Below are 18,854 nucleotides of genomic sequence, written 5' to 3' on the forward strand. Positions count from 1 at the left end.
CTGATAAGATCTCCAGCCAACTGATGCAGATAAAAAACAAACAAATTAATCAGAATCACCTGATCAACTAAAGGCAAGTGGGAAATCCTGCAGCCGTTCTCTGCTGACCACAGCAAAAAGCAGTAAAACACACAATTAGCAGCAAGCAGGCAGACTGCTGCTGACACATTCTTATTTTGTTTTTGTCATTCAGTTTTCATGTTTGATTATCTCCTCCACCAACAAACTTTAAGTGGACCACCCAGTTGGGCTCCAATTATAACTCCACAACCCTCTGGCCTCCCCCCCCATCACCAGCGATGATTCAAAAGAGAGAATTACAAGTGGACACCTGTCAATCTCCTTAATTAACAATGATCTGAAAGTGTATAGACTTCCAGTCTGTGCCGGACAAAAGCCAACAAAGGATTACGCTTTAAATCCTTAAAACGCGCTGCGTCCACTGTATTAATGCAGGGATTACAAGCGCGCTAAACAACCAAACGTCTCTCTCCACACCGCTTCAATTAGTTCAGCGACTAGTTGACTCAGATCCCAGAAGGAGGACAGTAACTTTTCTATTAGTTGGACAAAACTTTAGCGACCTGCTCCTGCTGCTGCTCCACAAACCGAGAGGTAATTTCAGAAGAAAAAAAGACAAATGACTGCGACATGGCTGGAATCAGAATAAGAGCATTTTACTGGGACAGACATACATGCAGAATCACGAGGACCTGGTAATTTATACATTCACCAATACGTCAAGGAAAGATGCCACAAAATGTTATATTTAAATATGTAAATCATACATTATCCACCAAAATCTGCACTAATTTGTCAAGCCCAAAATAACTGGTAGAAAAATTTGAGTAAAACTTGTTACTGACAGTTTCAAGCAGATTTGTGACGCTCTGGTTAAAATCCAGCCAGAACTGCAATCATACCATTAGCTTACTACTACATGAGTAGATGAACTTCAAATGATCTGTTTTTTTATTTTGTCTGTTTAGGATATGTGATTTTCACTAGTTTGTTTTAAGTCCTTCTTTTTGTGTCACGATTGTACCACCGGTTGCTCTGGCTATGTCACACAGCCTCTGCAACCTCAGTGGGTTCTTTTTTATTATAGTTCGTGCTTACAAGGAATAACTTACTCAATAAGGAGTAAATGTATTTTTGAGAAAAACAGCCGTTTCCATCACGGGGGGCAGGTTCTGACTCTGGACGGCTGAGCAGTCGTTCTTGTTATATGTCTTTAAAGTCTGCTTGAAGTCAGAAGCCTGGGAGCTTCATGTGGTCACAAAAAACAGGCAAGAACATGAACGTCATGATGAACTCTCATGCTAACCACCAGATGGCAAATTACGTCACTGGGACCCAAGCAGACCATAGTGGATTTGCAGACATCGAAAGTGTAATGGTGATTTAAAAAAGCCTGGGGCTATTTTCCCAATAGACTACCTTGAGTCTTTTCCCAGCCACAGGAGTCGCCCCAGCTGGCCATTAGAAACAATGCAAGTTCAGAGAGTTCTTCATTACCATCAGGTCTCAAACCATCAGTATGAAGTTGCCATCTATCACATGTACCACAGAATTCACCTGACAATAACCTTAATGACAATTTAGCATCTGGGCCATTTCTGAGGTTACAGAGTTTACTTTAAAGTGGACATAAAGCTAATCTTCATTAATAATAATAATAATAATAATAATAATAATAATAATTTTGTTTACATAAAAATGTTCTCCACCACAACTCGAAAACCTTTAGAGAAACATAAAGAACAAAAATACTCGAGGCCACATAAAATCCAATGACTTTATGTTATTAAAGTCGATCCACCAGCCTGTGTGAGCAGCCATTATGTGTAGCTGCTACTCTGAAGTGGACTTTGGGAGGCTTATCGGCCACTGTGGCTGCTGGATCAAACAGTTACTTTGCTGCTCTGGTTAAAATTTGGTGTCACTGCATGTCAAGACAATAATGGCCACCAGCAGAGACTCCCCTGGCTGGTTATTAAACACCAGCTGGTTTGGCTGTGGCACACAAAGCCCAGAAGCATGTTTCAGAGGCTGTGTGTTGACACATCACCACAGGAGGTAGCCACGTCGTCAAAGGGGCAAGTTAACTTTGGTTTCAACCCTCTTCAGAGCGCATCACACACCCAATGGCACTGGAGCCTCCCGGATGCTTTTATCAGAGGGGGCCAGTGTCCAGCGGAGCCACTCGACAGTCTCATTATCGGCCCCCGGTCTCCCACAACACTAATCAGCAACCAAGCAAAGCCACCACACAAAAGCCCAGCAAAGCCTGCAGTGATTACTGGGCGAGCAGAGGATTGGTCCTGAGAAAGCGTTACCAGGACAAAAGCAAGCCTCTGGCCTCCTGCTGCAGAATAAGGCCTACTTGTGTGGATAATCACATTCCACGAGTCGCTGATATTAGAACTGGACCATGTTCAGTTTTTACCATAAAAGTTAAAAAGAATCAGAAGAGATGAACAAATAATTTAATCACCTCTTATGAAAGAAAAAAAAATCCACGCTTTATATACAAATCTTATTTTGAGATGAAACTCAGAGCACATTTTATGCTGGAATCACTTCAGGCGCTCAATAAACGTTGCAGGTCTAGATATAAGCAAGCCAGTCAACACAGAATAGCACAAAAGGTGAGCTAACACTGAAGGCAGCCAATTTCACCTGAGGCAAGGGACTGAAAACATCTAAATGGAACATAACCAGAAGATCGTCTATCCACTCACAGTCAGTCAACCTCTGTTTTCAAAGAATATCAGCTACACATTGGCACACATATGAAATCGTGTCAAAGTCCTTCAAGAATGAACTCTGGCAATTCGGTGTTGCAACTTAGATCTCTGCGGTCAGGGACGGGGTCAATCTGACGCATTACCACAGATATCAAAACGTCTGCAGACAGTGTGGCATTTGTGACATGTGCTCGGTGTGAACCGGCTCTAGGCGCCATCGGTGAATCTGCCCTTTTCTGGTGTTCTTGAGCAAATGCCAATTGAGCTCCACGGTGCTGGGCTCCGGGTGTCGGTCCCACTAAAGGATGTGAGGCCCTGGTGCCTCACTCAAGGAGTCTGACTCTGACAGTTTTGTCAGAAACATGCTGGAAGTCATTTTGTAGAGCTCTGACAGTGTTCCTCTGCTCCTCCTTCCACAAAGGAGCAGATATTGGTCCTCCTGCTGGGTTGATGCTCTCCTACAGCCCTGTCCAGCTCTCATCATGTAATGCCCACTTTCCTAGTATCTCCTCATATTCTTGAGGCTGTGCTGACAGACACAGCAAACCTTCACAAATAGCATTTAAGGATGCACCCCCATCCTGGAGAAGCTGGAGTCCCTGTGCAACCTGCTTGGGCTGCAGATACCGTGTCACACCACCAGCAGTGAGCAGGACACAGAATTTCACTGCAATGGGGCCAAAGAAGGTGAAATAAATTCACAATGGTTTGTGTTTCATAACGTGACATATCGATACCCCCCTGAAGTTTAGCTGACTCTGTGTGATACCATGATTGAGTGTGCCATTAACTTTTTTTCACCCTTTTTTTTTTTTAAAATGAGCAGTACATTTGCAGATTGGTCTTTAGTGAAACCGAGATTAACACACCCGCATTAAATCAAAACTGAGCACAGAAAAGCTTTAAAACTTCAGGAGGAAAAAGAAAATCGAATAAAATATAAATGCTACCTTTGTCAATGACATATTTCTATTTCAGGTACTTCAAGCTGATACAATAAAAATCATCCTGTGTCACCAGAACCGGACGAGCAGGATTTAAAATGATTCCCTTTTATTAAAATAATTTCTCTGTGAATGATAGGACAAATATAGAGCTGGGGGTGGTGAACATCCCGGGCTGCTAATTGGCAAGTTTAACACTAAGAACGAGCAGCAGAGGCCAAGGGAGGTGCTGCCGCAATCCGGAGGAGCCAAAAGCCCCCCATTTGCATCAAGTGCCACCAGAATAGCCGAGACTCCCCCGCACGCCATCAGTGGGCAGATGAGATTATTCATCTACTTGCAAATTGGCACATCAAAGTCAAACTGGAGGAGAGCTGGCAGAGGACCGTGGGGCCAGGGCCGAGGCCGAGCACAGACCGTGATTAGGAGCTGGGAGACGGATTCTGCCTCCATATGTGACGAGCTGTTCAACTGCATGTGATGAACATAATCATATAACACAATTATTTGTGTCTCCGTTTGGCAGCTGCAGCGCCCAATTTCCTCAGAGTGAAATGGCAACGGTGTCCGTTCCAGATGTGACCTGATTAGTCAGTAACTACATCAGTCCATCGGTGGAAAATTAAGACGTCATTTTTAAGATCAATTACTTTTTTTATTCACAGCTGATTCGCTCAAAAACAACCTAGAAAAGATGCATCTTCCTCCTTTTTGTGCCATTTGGTACAAATAACCAATAAATTGCTTAAATAATCGTGACATGAATGGTTCACTGCAGCAGTCGCCGCCTTCTTCTGCCAGTTGAAAAAAGAAATTCAAAATGGCTTCATACACACATTTAATCCACTTTGAGGGACAACCATTTATAATGATGGCGATCAAAGATAGTCAGAGACGTTACTTGAAGAAGAAAAAGTTACTTAAAGAAGGCTCAAAACCAAAGAAAGAACCAACCACCAGCTGACCTAGAAAATATCACAGCCAATCGTGCCTGGCATAAAATGGATAATAATGGGAAAAAGAAAGTACAACTTCTTCCACTTCTATGGTTTAATGTATCAAAATTCATAACAAAGATCATCAATACATCATCAGATTAACACTGTTTTTCACTTAACAACTAAACCAAAATGCAGAAGCAGTCTGTGAAAGACGAATTCCACCCCATGATTAAGCAGCTTGTAGAAACACTTAGTGCTCGACCTAGTTCTGACCAAGCTTCAGCTGTCAGGCAGATGGCCTCACATTTGACTCTAAAATACTTTGGTATACAGAGGAGTTCAAAGTCGCCTCAATGACTGCAAGGTGCCCGAATCAACACCTCTGTGCTGACAGCTGCTGTGAGGTATTTGCAGGCCAAAGGACAGACCATAAGTCTTGTTTTTTGTTCAGATCACTCTGCTAAGATTCAAACACACTGCTTCTGTCATGTGCTGTTGTTCATCTAAGGTCTACAGATGAGACGTATGATATATTTAACAGACTGGATATGTAAAATCTTACAACTTAAAGAGGTCACACTTCCTTTTTAACATGACTACAGTTCTTTGAGATCCACCTGAAGAGGCATTTTACCTTTTGCTGAATATTTTAGCTTTTCTTCGTCTCTGCTAAAGGGATAAAAATGTTTAGAATAACAGGTGAATGTCAAAGCCTCGTGATGAAAGCTTTACGCTCTGTCATGAAAAGCAAGGCCGTCGGAATGTGCAAAGAAAAAGAGCATTCCAGAGAGGAACGCCAAAAGAAGGTTTACTGAATTTAATGGAGCAGGTACTGTTGGTGGGGGGTGCATTAAAGCAAAACATCTCAATCGATTTTTTGAGCTCAAGGTTACAGCAGCAAACTCAACAATTCACCCAATTTCAAACGCTCATCAGTGACCTTACAGCAGCAGTTTGATGAGGTCCACTTACTTTTGACCAAACTTTGATCTGAGTGTGTTGTCAGATTTACTCTCAGTGTGGTAAACTCAGATGTACATACTTTTAATTTTTAGATTAGAAAACTGTTGTTTATTTGTGTAGAGAAGGGATAAAGAAACGTTTTTAAAAAACTACATTTGAAAAATATTTGCACTTTCTTAATCAGAATGAATCCAAAATCTAAAATTAATCTAAAAAATGAAAATAAAGACTGAAATTTTTTAAATGCTCAAAGGTCACTTTTAAATTACTAAAATCACTTTATTCCTTTGGTAAAGTCACATTTGACCAAACTTTCCAGGATGCTTTGGATTTTTCGAGAATTTTAATAAAGAAAAAAAGTGCCATGAAGATTTTTGTCTTTATTTCTAAGTCTAAAATATTGTAATTATTATTTTTTTAAGAAGATCAAATTAATGGTAACAGGATAGGACAGGACGAAGCAGAAGTGCTGGACTATGAAACAGCATGTCCCCAATCCATGAACACGTTAAGAGTCTTGAGTGTAATGCATCTCACACTGTGTTTTACTTAAAAGAGGACTCTTACTGCAGGACTGGCTCTTTCGTCTGCCTACACAGTTGCTTTTTTGAGGCCTTGGATTGTTAAATTATAAAATGAGAGTCTATTTGGCTCCCCGGTATGGAATAAATTTTAATTAAACGTTCATCTATAATTTTATTTGCTTTTATATTGATGCAAACAGCCTTAAATACATCATTCTGAATCAAACTGAATTTTGTGAACTATTTATGAACCAGAAATGTTCCATCTTCATATTGAGGATATTTTTTTTTTAAGATAGTGGCCATTCGAGGGGGCTTTAAAGATGATTCAGGGGGCTTAAGGTTAGGGCTGCGGTTTTCAAACTTGTGAGGCTTTGACAAAAACTGTGAGACAAAGTTAAATGGATGTTTGCTGGTGGGGTTGCTAATGCGCCAACCCTTGTTTCTGTAAAATTCATTGTGGATTCTTTTTTTATGTTCGGTTAAACACTGAGTAGGGCAAAAATAAGGCCTTGCATTACATCAGTGTGTGTTTGTGTGTGTGTCTTACGTTGAAAAGACTGGTGGCCACCGCTGTGTGAAGGTCGGTAGCCTCCTTGGTTGTAGCTGCTTGGCGGTGGAGTGCTGCTGTATTGTCCTCCACCTTGTTGGCTTCTGTTCAGATTGTGGCTGAAGAGAGAAGAAGAAGCTATGATGTTAAAAACTAATTTAGAAATAAAGAAAGTTCCATTGTAACCTTTACATACACCCGGTATTAACCCTAATGTCTGGGCAGTGTCTGGAGACTGAAGTGGGTAAAAATGGTCTGAATATGCTGAATATAAAACAAAGGAAGAAGATTGCTGGTTTCAGCTTTTTAGTCTTAGCATTACTCATCAATTATGTTTGATAACACGGTTTTTTTATTTAAATGCAGGATAGAAGATAGAAGAGAAGAGCAAATGCCAGAGTAACATTGAATTACTTTTAAACTTTCCACCCTACCTGGGCACACTTTTCATAGTACCAGGTTGGATCCCCTTTTGCTGTCAGAACCATCTTAGTTCTTTGTGGCACAGATTCAACAAGGTGCCGAAAACGTTGCTCAGAGGTTTTGGTCCATATTAAAATGACAGCATCGAACAGTTACTGAACATCTGTCGGCTGCACATCCATGATATCAATCTGCTGTTCCAACGCATCCCAAAGGTGCTCTATCGACCTGAGATCTGGTGACCGATTCATTCATCTGGTCATAAAGGGATGAACATGCTGAGCAACAACACAGATTCAGGCTGGGCATTTAAATGCTTTTGTACTAAGGGGCCCGGCTTTGCTGTACCAATAAATTCCTCATACCATTACACCAGCAGCAGTCTGCCCTGTTGATACCAGGCAGGATGGACCCATGCTTTCATGCTGTTTATGCCAAATTCTGATGTCCCTATCTGAATGTGGCAGGAGAAATCGAGACTCATCAGACCAGGCAACTTTTTCCCCCCCCCAGTTTTCTGTTGTCCAGTTTTGATGAGTCAGTGTGACAGTTGTGGCATTTGGTGAGGTTGTTGTTGTATTTTGCAAACCTACTGTTCCTTTAACTGTTTAAAAAAGAAAATGAGTTGACTGATCAATTAATCAATAAGGCAATGTAGAATCAGGCACATGCCATCACTTCATACTGTAATAAGCTGATACCTTAAAACCCTGAAAATGATTCAGGAATCATCCCCAATGTTGGAGGGGGAACAATTTCAGGATCACAGGAAAAAGGAAAACACAAGGAAGCATGAAAGGCATTAAAAGCAGGATTGACTGATTGATTGACTGGTTGATAGCTGGATGGACAATGTCGTCTCATGGTGGTAAAATTATCTTTACTCCCTGCACATCCACAAAAAGGCAAAAAACAAACCAAACCAAAGCACTTAACACATAAGGGTTAAATGATTCAGTGAACTATTCTGCCCGGCCTTTTTCCACACAAGAGCCTGTGTCCTACCAGAAATGTCATATGACCTCTGACCTCTTCCTAAACTGAACACACACCCATAACTGCACAATTTAAAAATCAAAGCAATAAAAAAAATTCATTTCCTTCAGGTTTTCCTGCTCGCCATCCTGTGAGCACCTGCCCGTGTGGTGCCATCAAGGCACATAACGGCCTGAATCACTGAATTAATGACTTACTTTAGCAGGGGGAAAAAAAGGGGGGGGGGGAAAAAGGAATATATTATGTTTCTTCAAATCTGTGCATAATTAATTCCCACAGTCGGGCCGTGCCAGATGTTCAATTATTCACATTTCCTTAATGATAATATCAATGTGTGGAGAAGAGAGCTTAGATCATAATCAAGGATGGCTGGTTAATGGGGGCCACTGTGGGGGGGAGGCAGTAAACATTTAAATACATCTTTGTTTTTAAAAATACTTAAAACTACTGTACTGAGTCACGGCAGACAGACTTGGATGCTTTAAAATGATCTCATCACACAGAGCGAGGAGCTTCAGAGACAGGTGTATTTACCGAAGTTGATCAAACCACCGATGACCCATGAAAAAAGTTTCAGGATGCAAAGTTCTATTAAAAAGGCATCACTGTTTGCTGTTCAAAATAAAAGCATGGAAAAATACTCTGTAACAGAGATATGGTTATGCACTGCTTGTAAAAAAACAAAACAAAAACCCTGTCATCACAGTATAATACAAAACCTGTAACTCCAGCTAAACCATTGCTCTCTCCTCATCTCTCCTGACCCATTTTTCTCCAATTTGCTTTTTGCTAATGTCCTCATCAGTGCTGGGAGAATTCAGGCTCATTCAGGTCGCACAGACAGTCCAGCTCCAGGTTTGCTGTGTCTCTCAGCACAGTCTCAAAAGTGGGAAGGAAATATCAGGAGAGCAGGACTATATCTTGCTCGTCTCTGTACGGAGGAACAGGAAGAGCCCTGCAACATGGCGGCCAGGAACAGACTCCCTGAGGGTAGCATAACGGACAGGTCCACCACTACTGCCCCATTCTCTTTGTAAATGAGAGCAAGTTCACAATGAACACACGTAACACGTGTGAAAAAGCCGGGAGATGCCATTGTGAACATTATACCAGCCGCAACATCCCCCAGAATGACCAGTTTGGCAGTGGGTCTGTGGTCTGGGGAGATGTATCCTTGGAGTGTAGAGGGCCTCCATTATCCTGACTGAGATTCTCATCATATATGAATAAGGAATGCAGCACTGTACAACTGTTGTCCTCACACCTACCGATTTCTGGACTAACCGGGGCCTGTTAGGAAGTGTGAACAAACGACCCAACAGCAGTCCTGATTTGCCTGACTGAGGTGAATGCGAGAATGGAAAGAGTCTGAACCATTTTCACTCGAAATTCAGGAAAACAGGAATGTTCTACTTTTTTTTTTTTTTACTGGTTTTAACATTGATTATATTAAAAATGTAAATATGAACATACCCCAGAGCCCTGAAGCCAGACTGGTCCAGGTGAGCCTGCTGCCTGTTTGGGTTGAAACCCAGCTGAGGCCTCCAAGATTGCCCATTGCCTCTCACCCAGTCCTCGGGTTTCAGAACCTTACTGGGAATCCTGAAAGACAGTATTATGATGTGAAAAAGGTTTCCTTTTATTGACATATATGAGAGGGGGAAGGGTGCCATCGTGTTTACCTGAAACCCTCAAATCTATCAGTGACGCCTTTTTAGAAAAAAAATAATAATCCAGGTCTCAACACCACTGAAATACTGCCAGTGAATTGTAGGAGGACTCGTATTTGATGAAGGTCTTGTATTTTTACCCACAAACTTTGTGATTGTGATCTTAGTGCAGTTCTGTATTTTCCAGAAACAAAAAAACCCATTTTTTTTCTCCTTTACTCCACCTGAGTTTACCGCCTCTGTCACAGCTGAAAATACACTTTTTTACTGCTCTTGTTGACAAAAGTGGATGAATCTGTGTCTGTGACACAGTGTTGCTCTCTCATTTTCACAGTTTCAAGTCATGCCGGAGAACTTCAGTAGTGGAGGATTTAGTCTGCAAAGGTTTTTTTTTTTTTTTTTACTTTTTAAAACAGCCTCTGTGTTCTTCCTGACTCTGACTTCCTGCATCACTCTGGTATACGCTGATTGAGCAAGATCAGCTCCGGTGCCCAGTGTCAAAGGTCTCAAAGCACTTGCACAGTCGAGTCCTGCAACATCATTGTGTCTTTTCTCCATCGTTTTCTGCAGTGTTAACATCTGCCCGCTTTCTTCCAGGAGCTTCCTTTAATATGAAGACACTGACTAGGCCAATTCTGTACTGAATAAGCCTTGAAACTGGGGATTCACATCATAAACCCAACTTGGAAGTTTTTTTTTACGGTTATATATTAACGGTGCTCTGAAATCTTTTTTCCATAAACTAACTGCCTTTCTGCAAACAGAGCCACAACATGTTGTAACGATTTATATAATTTCTAGGAACAAACGGACCTAAAGGATGCTGAGAGCCTGAGACAAATCAGACATTCACAACCTATTGAGAAATGAATCAACGCGTACTTGGTCTTTTCATGGAATTGTTACAATAAGAAAAATATATGAATGCTGTATTCTTTAGGAATTACAAGGGCAAATGAAAAAACTATTTCTGCACCTGAAATGAATAAAGCCTTTAATGTTCAACCAGGAATTCATGAGATAAATGCAGAAAAATCCTCACTTTGCTCCAGGCAGGAGGACTGCCTTGAACACAAAGCCATCTGGATACTGGGGATCCTTGAACTTCACTCTGGAAAGAAAATGAAAATCATTTGCAACTGACCACAACAAGAGTTCCATTAGCTCATACTTTAAAGCAAGAATTTCAGAGAAGCAAAATAAATCTGCGCCTCAACACAGAGATCCTGAGACCATGATGGTTCAAATGTTGTCATTTTCTTCTTAACCTCCTTCGCTCAGTCATTTTCAACACGTGCCCAAATGTCTTTTCATCCTTGAAGAATGGCTCATATTACAGTAATGAAAGGGGGGATGGTGCGTACACAGCTCAAAACTATGTGCTGTCAAACAGCTTTGAGCACCAATGGAAACATGACGACGTCAGTGAAGCTTGTAATAAAAGCGATAAGAAAAAAAAAGACTAATCTGGGATGGTCTGTCATAACGTCCATCAGAATCAGCTTTTTTAGCTTATTTTTGGAAGTGGATGCAACAGTTTGTCATGTTTTTTTGTGCGACATCTGTGTTAAAGTTGGGATTCAACTCAAAACAGATTTTTAAAAAATAAAATATTTTCTCATCTAAATTTTTCAGGTCATCCAATTTGGGCTACTTGTAGACAACAGATATCAACTCTTGTTTCCAAAAGATTTCACCACTGCTGATGAGAATCTGGCCTCCAACTTTGACTCCAAATGGCAGTTTTCAGTGGACGAGTCAGTGGTGTTGAAGCCCAAAGGAAATGCATAAGGTCAGAAAGTCAGCAGTGAGACCAGGACCTTCCTTTTTACGTATCAGATTATCAGGGATGCCCAATTCCAATGCATTGTAATAGACAAATATTTGCTCTATTCCTATGCTGCACATGTTTACTCCATTTGTCTCAATATGACTTCCCTTTTTTCAGTAAAACTTAATTAAAGGGTTGTGGCTTTGATACCATAAAGATCGGCATGCACTGCAGATGCAGAATTGGACTTTCAGAGAGGGAAGTGGAGAAAAGAAAGAAAAATAAAAACAGCAGGAATGTCTGATACAGTCCAGAAGGGCACAAGCAGACAAGCCTGAAGCGGACATCAGCCAAATTCAAATCAGGGAAGGTTTTTGCTTTTTATAAGTATAGTAGTGGAATTTTTATACAAAGGGATTAAACAGGAAAAAAAACGACATGACCATGAATAATTAAAGACACCTCATGTGTGAACTTTCACCAAGAAATATGTAAAAAAAAAAATTACACAAATCTGAACATTTTACTGCAATTGTAAAGGCGTTTCCTGTTCTTTGTTCGCCTCCAGCCATACTTGACATCATCGTCATTGTTGGTGGAATTTTAAGTTAAATCCAATGAGTCTTCCCAACATGTACAGTAAATATCAATGCTACAAAAAATGTTTGTGTTGACTTACCCGATTGCAGTGTTCTGTGAAATATCTCGCAGCATTGGAACAGGCGACCTCACCGTACTGCAGGATAACCACAAACAAATACATGAGGCAGATGTCACATTTACCCAGCTCGTCTTCCGTTGGCTTAGAGCGGTGGCAACATGGCACAAGAGGCAGAGAAATGAAAATAAAGTCGGTGTTCCTTACTTATCTGGTAGAATAGGGTCGTCATCGAGATTTAGTCTACCTTGGATTCCATGGCACAGCTCTGCAGGGATCTCAGTGTCCTGATGGAGATAAAGCTGCAGTTTGTATCCACAAACAAATGATGGTTTAATGCAGCAACACTCTATTATTATGCTTCCTCTGATCTTCTTAGGTCATGGACATAAAAGAAGAAAAAAAAAAACTAAACCATCTAAAGCGCAGACAATTACTTCAAGTTGTGTTTGTCCTGCTAGCAAAAATTCTATAGCATCTTTTTAAAGAAGTTGTTTTAAAATACCATCATCTAGAAAATATTTGAGCTCCAAATAAATTCTTGAGGGTAAATATCTGGTACTATGACTCTGTGAATACATTACACATATTCTAAACTAGTGTCACCTGCCTTGTATATGAGCAGCAGCAAATAAAACGTCAGTCCTCTACCTGAAAAACTGCTTTCTACGGGTCTCCAAATCTGCCGTTAGAGATCACACATCCAAATATCCACATTCTATGTTGACTTGAGTCCACACTCAAAGCCATAGTACCAGAAATTTACCCTAAAAATGTGAAGGACCTACTTGAAGTAGTTTTATAGATAATGGAATTTTAAAATGGACCCTCAAAAAAAAAAAAAAAAAAAAAAAAAAAAGAAAAAGAAAAAGAAAAAGAAAAAAAAAAAGGAATTTTTGTGGCCAAAACTGCGATGGTCAGGTGGGAAGATTTTTCCTTATAAACTGCATGTCTGCACAGGAGGTTTTTGTCAAATGTTTTTCAGTAGTTCATCTCATCCTCATCTGACAGTTTTATTTATTTATCAAATCTGTACCTGTCGTCTAGACGGGCTACGTAAAAGTTCAAGTTCATGTAACTGCAGGAGAAGAGGGTCCTCTGAGGTGAAGGCTTTTCTCTCGTGGAACGCAGCGATAAATAAAACCTGCATTATTCTTTCAGTCAGACTGCGAGGCCTCTGAAACTCTGAATCCTCTAGATGAACTAATTTTCCTTCGCATCAAATTCATTTCATCGCTGAAAGCAAAGCACACAGAAGCTTGCTTGACTGTTCAGATGCACTCATTAAGAAGTATTTACCCAGCAAGTCTACGCATCGATTGCTTCGGTTTGCAAATGCATAATCAGTGAGACTAAACTCAAAGCGGGCGACACCTGCACAGCTTCAACGCACATCTGCAGCACAGTGACGCGGCAGCATATCAAAGTTTGAGTCGCAGAAGAAGAAGACTGTTATTACAGACGCAAACCAGCTGACTCTGTGTGTGTTCCTGTCTAGCTATCTTTGTGAGGACCGAAATCTGCAAAAAAAAGTTTCATTTAGTTGACTTTCATAGAAGTTTTTATTGCACGGTCCTAGGGGCCGTGAAATTGCTGTTGAACTTATCTGCTCCTCTTCCTCCATGGTCCTCTTCGCATATACTGTATCTGATCCCTGTGACTGACACACTCACCCGTCCTCACAAGTTTAAAGGCCTCTTTGAGGCTCAAAATGTGGTTTTAGTGTCAGAGTTACAATTGGGTTATGGTTAGGTTTAGGGTTAGGCATTCATTTTCATTTTTAATGGTTAGGGTAAGGGGCTAGGAAAACCATTATGTCAATGAAGGTCCTCACTAAGATAGCTGAACAGGGTTGTGTGTGTGTGTGTCACGATAACACTGAGCTAAGAGTTTCCTTTGAATTGAAGTTAAAGTTAAGGTTTTTTATTAATTTATTTTATTTAACTTTTCATTTATTTACTGACACATTTTCACTGCATTATTTGTTCACGTTTCCTCTTTTATTATAATTATGTCTCTATTCTTTCACATTACCTGCCTTTATGTTTAGCTTTCATTTATTTATTTTTTTTAGCTCCAGTGTTTCTGTATGATGTCTGGGTGTCTATATCCATGTATAGGTCATGCTGCAGGGATGGAGGGGTGATGAGAGGGTGTAGTCAAGGAGATGCATGTGTGTATTTTTGTTTATTTTCCGTTTTTAATGTGTACAGCACTTTGAGTTGAATCTTTATTGTATGAAAAGAGGTAAATAAATAAAGTTTTGATTGATTGATTTGACTGAAGTGAATGCTTACTGACGGCGTCGGGTTTCTTACCTCGTTAGATTCTGTGCGATACAGTTCATGGATGAAGTCAAAGAGTGGGTGAGACTTCCCCAGAAACAACACGTCACTTCCCAGGCTGTTTCTCCTCTCTGAAACAGAGCACAGAAAGCAGGTGTGGTCAGAAAGGAGAGAAAAAACAAGTGTTCACAAACTGCTACCCTGCTCACACAGGTCTGAGTGTAAACGGGAGAGAAGCCCATGATTAGAAAACAGAAAAATAAAGAGATAAATGACCACATTTATGTCAGAACAATGATAAGAAAGGTGAATATGGGTTCTACTGCAAACTGTACGTTGTGGGGATGATGACTGAAAAAAATAATATCTGCATATATATGCAAATACATAAAACGCACCTGTCTGACTATAACACAGTTCTTTAGACCCTTTAACCCTTTATCCAAACATGGAGAGGAGCAGAGATGGCAGCACTGCAACCCTTTAACATTTTGACACTACAGCCAACCCCAGCTATTGGAGTGCTTTGTTACTGCATTATGGTGATAATGTCAGAATTACAAACATAAAGTGAGTTTTACATCAAACACCTTTATCACAGAAGGTAAAGTTCACCGAAAGAGAAATCCAGATGTTACATTTGATACAATGGGCTTTTACTCACTTTCCTCAGGAGTGAGGTCGGGGTAAACATCAGCCAAAGCCGCCCTCAGCCGACGTTCATCCACAAAAGGCAACAAGGCAACACCTATGAAAGTAGCACCATGATATAAAACAAGTGCACTTACAGTAATAAATAGTGTAATCATGTAATAGTACAGTATTACATTCTCTAAATCAGTTTTTAATGTGTACTCAGGTTATATCTTCTCCTTTTTAAAACTTTTATTCTGAAGTCAAAGCCTCTATATTCCCGCACTGAAACATTTTTTAAGTTTCTGCTGTTTGCACAGGGAATTTGAGCCCTTCATACCAAAATGAGCCGCATAGTTAATATCAAATAAAAAAGTGTGTCGAATGAAACGTTGGCTTAAAAATATATTTCCATTTATTAACAATAAAGATTAAACAAAAACAGCTGTAATAAATCTCTCTGTCCACATTATTTAAATGTCACAGACTCACCCTGCCAGGCGTATTTCTTGCCGTTTAGATCAATGGCAAAGTCATCGGGGTAAAAGTCGATGATCGAGGAATCCTGCATCAAAGGAAGCGATTTAGTAAAACTCAAAAAGACACTGGCACAACTACCACAACTAAAAAGATCAGAGAGCAGCAATACTGCTGAGCCGTTTCATGCCTGAAACTTACCGGACTGCTCATGAGGTTCCTCCATGTTGGTGGCAGGAAGTTACCGCTGGCGGCAGGAAACACTCCCATCAGCTGCTCCAGTGGCTTGAACTGCACAAAACACCCACCAAACAGTCATGTCTGTTGATTAAACCCTGAAGATCGGACGCTGTAGTGTGCGATGCTGCCGTATGATTCACAGTTGTGCGCTGGTGTGTCTTGCATTGCTTTGACATGATCAGTTGATCAAGTTGGATTTAAGTTTGTTTGTTTTTGCCTTGTCTGTTCCACACAAAGTTCCCGCCAGAGTGAACGTTATATTACATTCAGCAGATGATGAGATAATTGAATTATTCCAGCACTTTCTTAATACGACTTCCTTTTTTTCCACTCTTTTGTTACATCTCCCAACTTTTTTAAGACCTATCAAATTCAAAAGGAACTGGTATTGGTTGTATAATTATAGATTTTCTCAGTTTAAACCTTTGATGTGTTTTCCTTGTTCTACTGTTGTTCATTGTGTTATGTTTTAACTTTCATTTCATAACGCCAGCTTAATACTTAGGGAAGACCAACAGGTCAACTGAGGTGAACTTTTACGGTGTTTTAGTGAATTTCTTTAATAACTTGAGCTGCTATCAGTGGCTTTACAAGCAACAAGCTATAGCAGCCTTTAGTTTAAAGGAACATGACTGATTCAACACACTTTCAGATTTCACTGCAGGAAAAACAACATTTCTCACTGAAAAGTCACAGAGAGAAAGATTGAGAATGAGGAGGAGAGAAATAAATCCATTCTTACTGGTTTGGTGTCCTTCTCAAAGTCTGAGAACATGTCTTTGATGTCTTTGAAGTCAGAGGCGAACGGTGCGTAGTGGAACGGGAAGTACCACTTCCAAGAAGCACAGCCCTGCAAATCAACGAGTAAACAATTCCAATCAACAACTTAGCTCTGAGCTTAAGATCAGTTAATGGGGCCAATGTTTGACTGAAAAAAGAAGCTTGTTGCATATAAAGTAATTAAATGTATGTAATTACATATAAAGTAATTAAGTGTGATGCTGGTGCACACATGGAAGTTATTCACAAATATGAAGAAGGATCCACATCTCACCAGTGGAGTTCTTAGTGGCTTTATCCCTTACCTGGATAATAAATTTGCTTTATGTTCACTTTACAATAATAAAAATACAGGAAAAAATCCAAAAATCAACACATTTCAGTCACTCACATTAGGCATAACTCTCATAAAATCTGGTGACTCATTTTCTGCTCAGTTTAATCATTGGTGTTAGTTTATTGTTGTTCATTCAGCATTAGCTCGTTTGGCACGATATCAACTCAAGCACCCAGATGAGGGGGAAAAAGAAATTAAAAGCAACTTCGAAATGGAAGCAGAAAGCTTTTCTCTGCCCTTTTTCTTTAGCAGCACTAAGCTTAAAATCCAATCTGACCAGTCTAAGGTGGCAGTGCTGACATTTTAAACCTTTCACTGAATCCTTAGGCAGCTTTTGCTTTTTATTCAAACTTTCTACACTTTCAGACATGCCAGATTATTTTTTTTTAGTTTTTTTTTTTTTTTTTTTTGGCTTGATGGTTAAACAACAAGAATGAGGGGGAAAAAAAACTAAAACTAGACTGTAGTTCAAACCATGATGCCTCTGAGGGAAAGAAAATAAATAAATCTCTCCCACACCTGCTGAGAGGCTCTTGCATCTAAAATGTAATCACCTTCCTCTGTTCTGTGTTTCAGAAATGTTTGCTGACAAAGAAGAAAAAAAGCTCTGGGGGAAGAAAAAAAAAAAGTCGTCACCATGCAGTTGGACCACTTATCCTTCCTGAGCAAACATGCCTCGCACCAAAGAACAACCTTCACTTCCCACAATCCACCTTTGAGAAAACGAGGTCCTCCGGTAAATCCACCAATCCTCGCATCTCAGCCAATCTCAGCTTTAAAGCCTAGCACTCTATTATTAAAGGTGGTCATTCAAATGATAATACGGTCCTTTTACCATGATAAAAGGCAGAGGAGGCTCTGATCGCCACATTCGGACGATCGCACAGATCATTTATGGTAATATGGCAAAATGTTTTGTCTCAAGGACTCGGTTCATTTGTGGCAGAGGCTGGCAGGGTCAAAGATCACGAACTGCAGCAACAAGGGGGGGGGGGGGAAATATATATATACATATACACACATACACACACACACACACACATACACACATACATACACACATACACACACACACACACACACTTACTGTCCTGACAACAGGGAGTGAAAGTTGTTACCTCAATATGTTATTAAGTACATGAAGGAGCCACAGATTCAACATACACAGACCTTTCAGTTTAAATATATAAATGGGTGATTTATTCACACTGTGTTCACATTAGTGAGTCAAATAATCAAAAATGCATTAACAGATCTTTTTTTTTAAATAAACTGAATTTACTGATTTAAAATCCACATGTTGAAAAGAAAACTATTTTATGACATTTCACTAAAATTATTTGGGAGGCACTGAAATATCCACAAAATATCATTTGTTCACTGGTTATTAACATCCACATTGAGCGATGTATGATTTGTTTCTGAAACTGGAAAGCAGACATCTGTAAAAATGTGGGACATTTATTCATGTAACCATTTTAAAATTTGATATTTCATTGGTTCATAATCTGTGCATGTTTAACGAAGCGAGTATGAAAGTACGTCTGAATTGATTGACTTAGGATCCAGTTACTATCCAGCTGCTCAAGTTTTTTGTTATTTCTTAAACAAAACCCAATAAAAATACTGAAGAAAAATGACAGATGACTTAAGATTACAGTAATATTACCCCAGTGATTGCCAAAGTTTTTAAACAAACATTTTAAATTGATCATCTCCATTTAAAGTTATAAGAACAACAAAACTCGCCCTGTATAATTATCACCACTGATGAGCAACATTAAATCCTTAAAGAGATTTGAAATGTGTCAGGGCTCACCACAAACATTCTGCTTATATTTATTTTTCAATATGCGCTCATTAGATAACTTTCATATGGTTTGTTTTTTGTCACAATGCTGGGAACACTCGG

At 39.9% G+C, this 18,854-nt stretch overlaps 1 protein-coding gene across 1 annotated transcript in view; it reads right to left on the reverse strand.

Moving 5' to 3' along the window:
- xrn2 (5'-3' exoribonuclease 2) overlaps window positions 1-18,854 on the reverse strand; it is a 44,116-nt gene that overhangs the window by 8,888 nt on the left and 16,374 nt on the right. The window contains exons 19-28 of the mRNA XM_026143308.1: window positions 16,568-16,675; window positions 15,787-15,876; window positions 15,601-15,673; window positions 15,140-15,223; window positions 14,509-14,606; window positions 12,398-12,477; window positions 12,212-12,268; window positions 10,804-10,872; window positions 9,565-9,693; window positions 6,673-6,791 (exon numbers count right to left, since the gene is read on the reverse strand). Of these exons, the coding sequence (XP_025999093.1) occupies window positions 6,673-6,791; window positions 9,565-9,693; window positions 10,804-10,872; window positions 12,212-12,268; window positions 12,398-12,477; window positions 14,509-14,606; window positions 15,140-15,223; window positions 15,601-15,673; window positions 15,787-15,876; window positions 16,568-16,675 (907 nt within the window). The remainder of the gene's footprint in view (window positions 1-6,672; window positions 6,792-9,564; window positions 9,694-10,803; window positions 10,873-12,211; window positions 12,269-12,397; window positions 12,478-14,508; window positions 14,607-15,139; window positions 15,224-15,600; window positions 15,674-15,786; window positions 15,877-16,567; window positions 16,676-18,854) is intronic.

The sequence above is a fragment of the Astatotilapia calliptera genome, chromosome 15 (genome assembly GCF_900246225.1).
Source record: "Astatotilapia calliptera chromosome 15, fAstCal1.2, whole genome shotgun sequence".
Taxonomy (NCBI): domain Eukaryota; kingdom Metazoa; phylum Chordata; class Actinopteri; order Cichliformes; family Cichlidae; genus Astatotilapia; species Astatotilapia calliptera.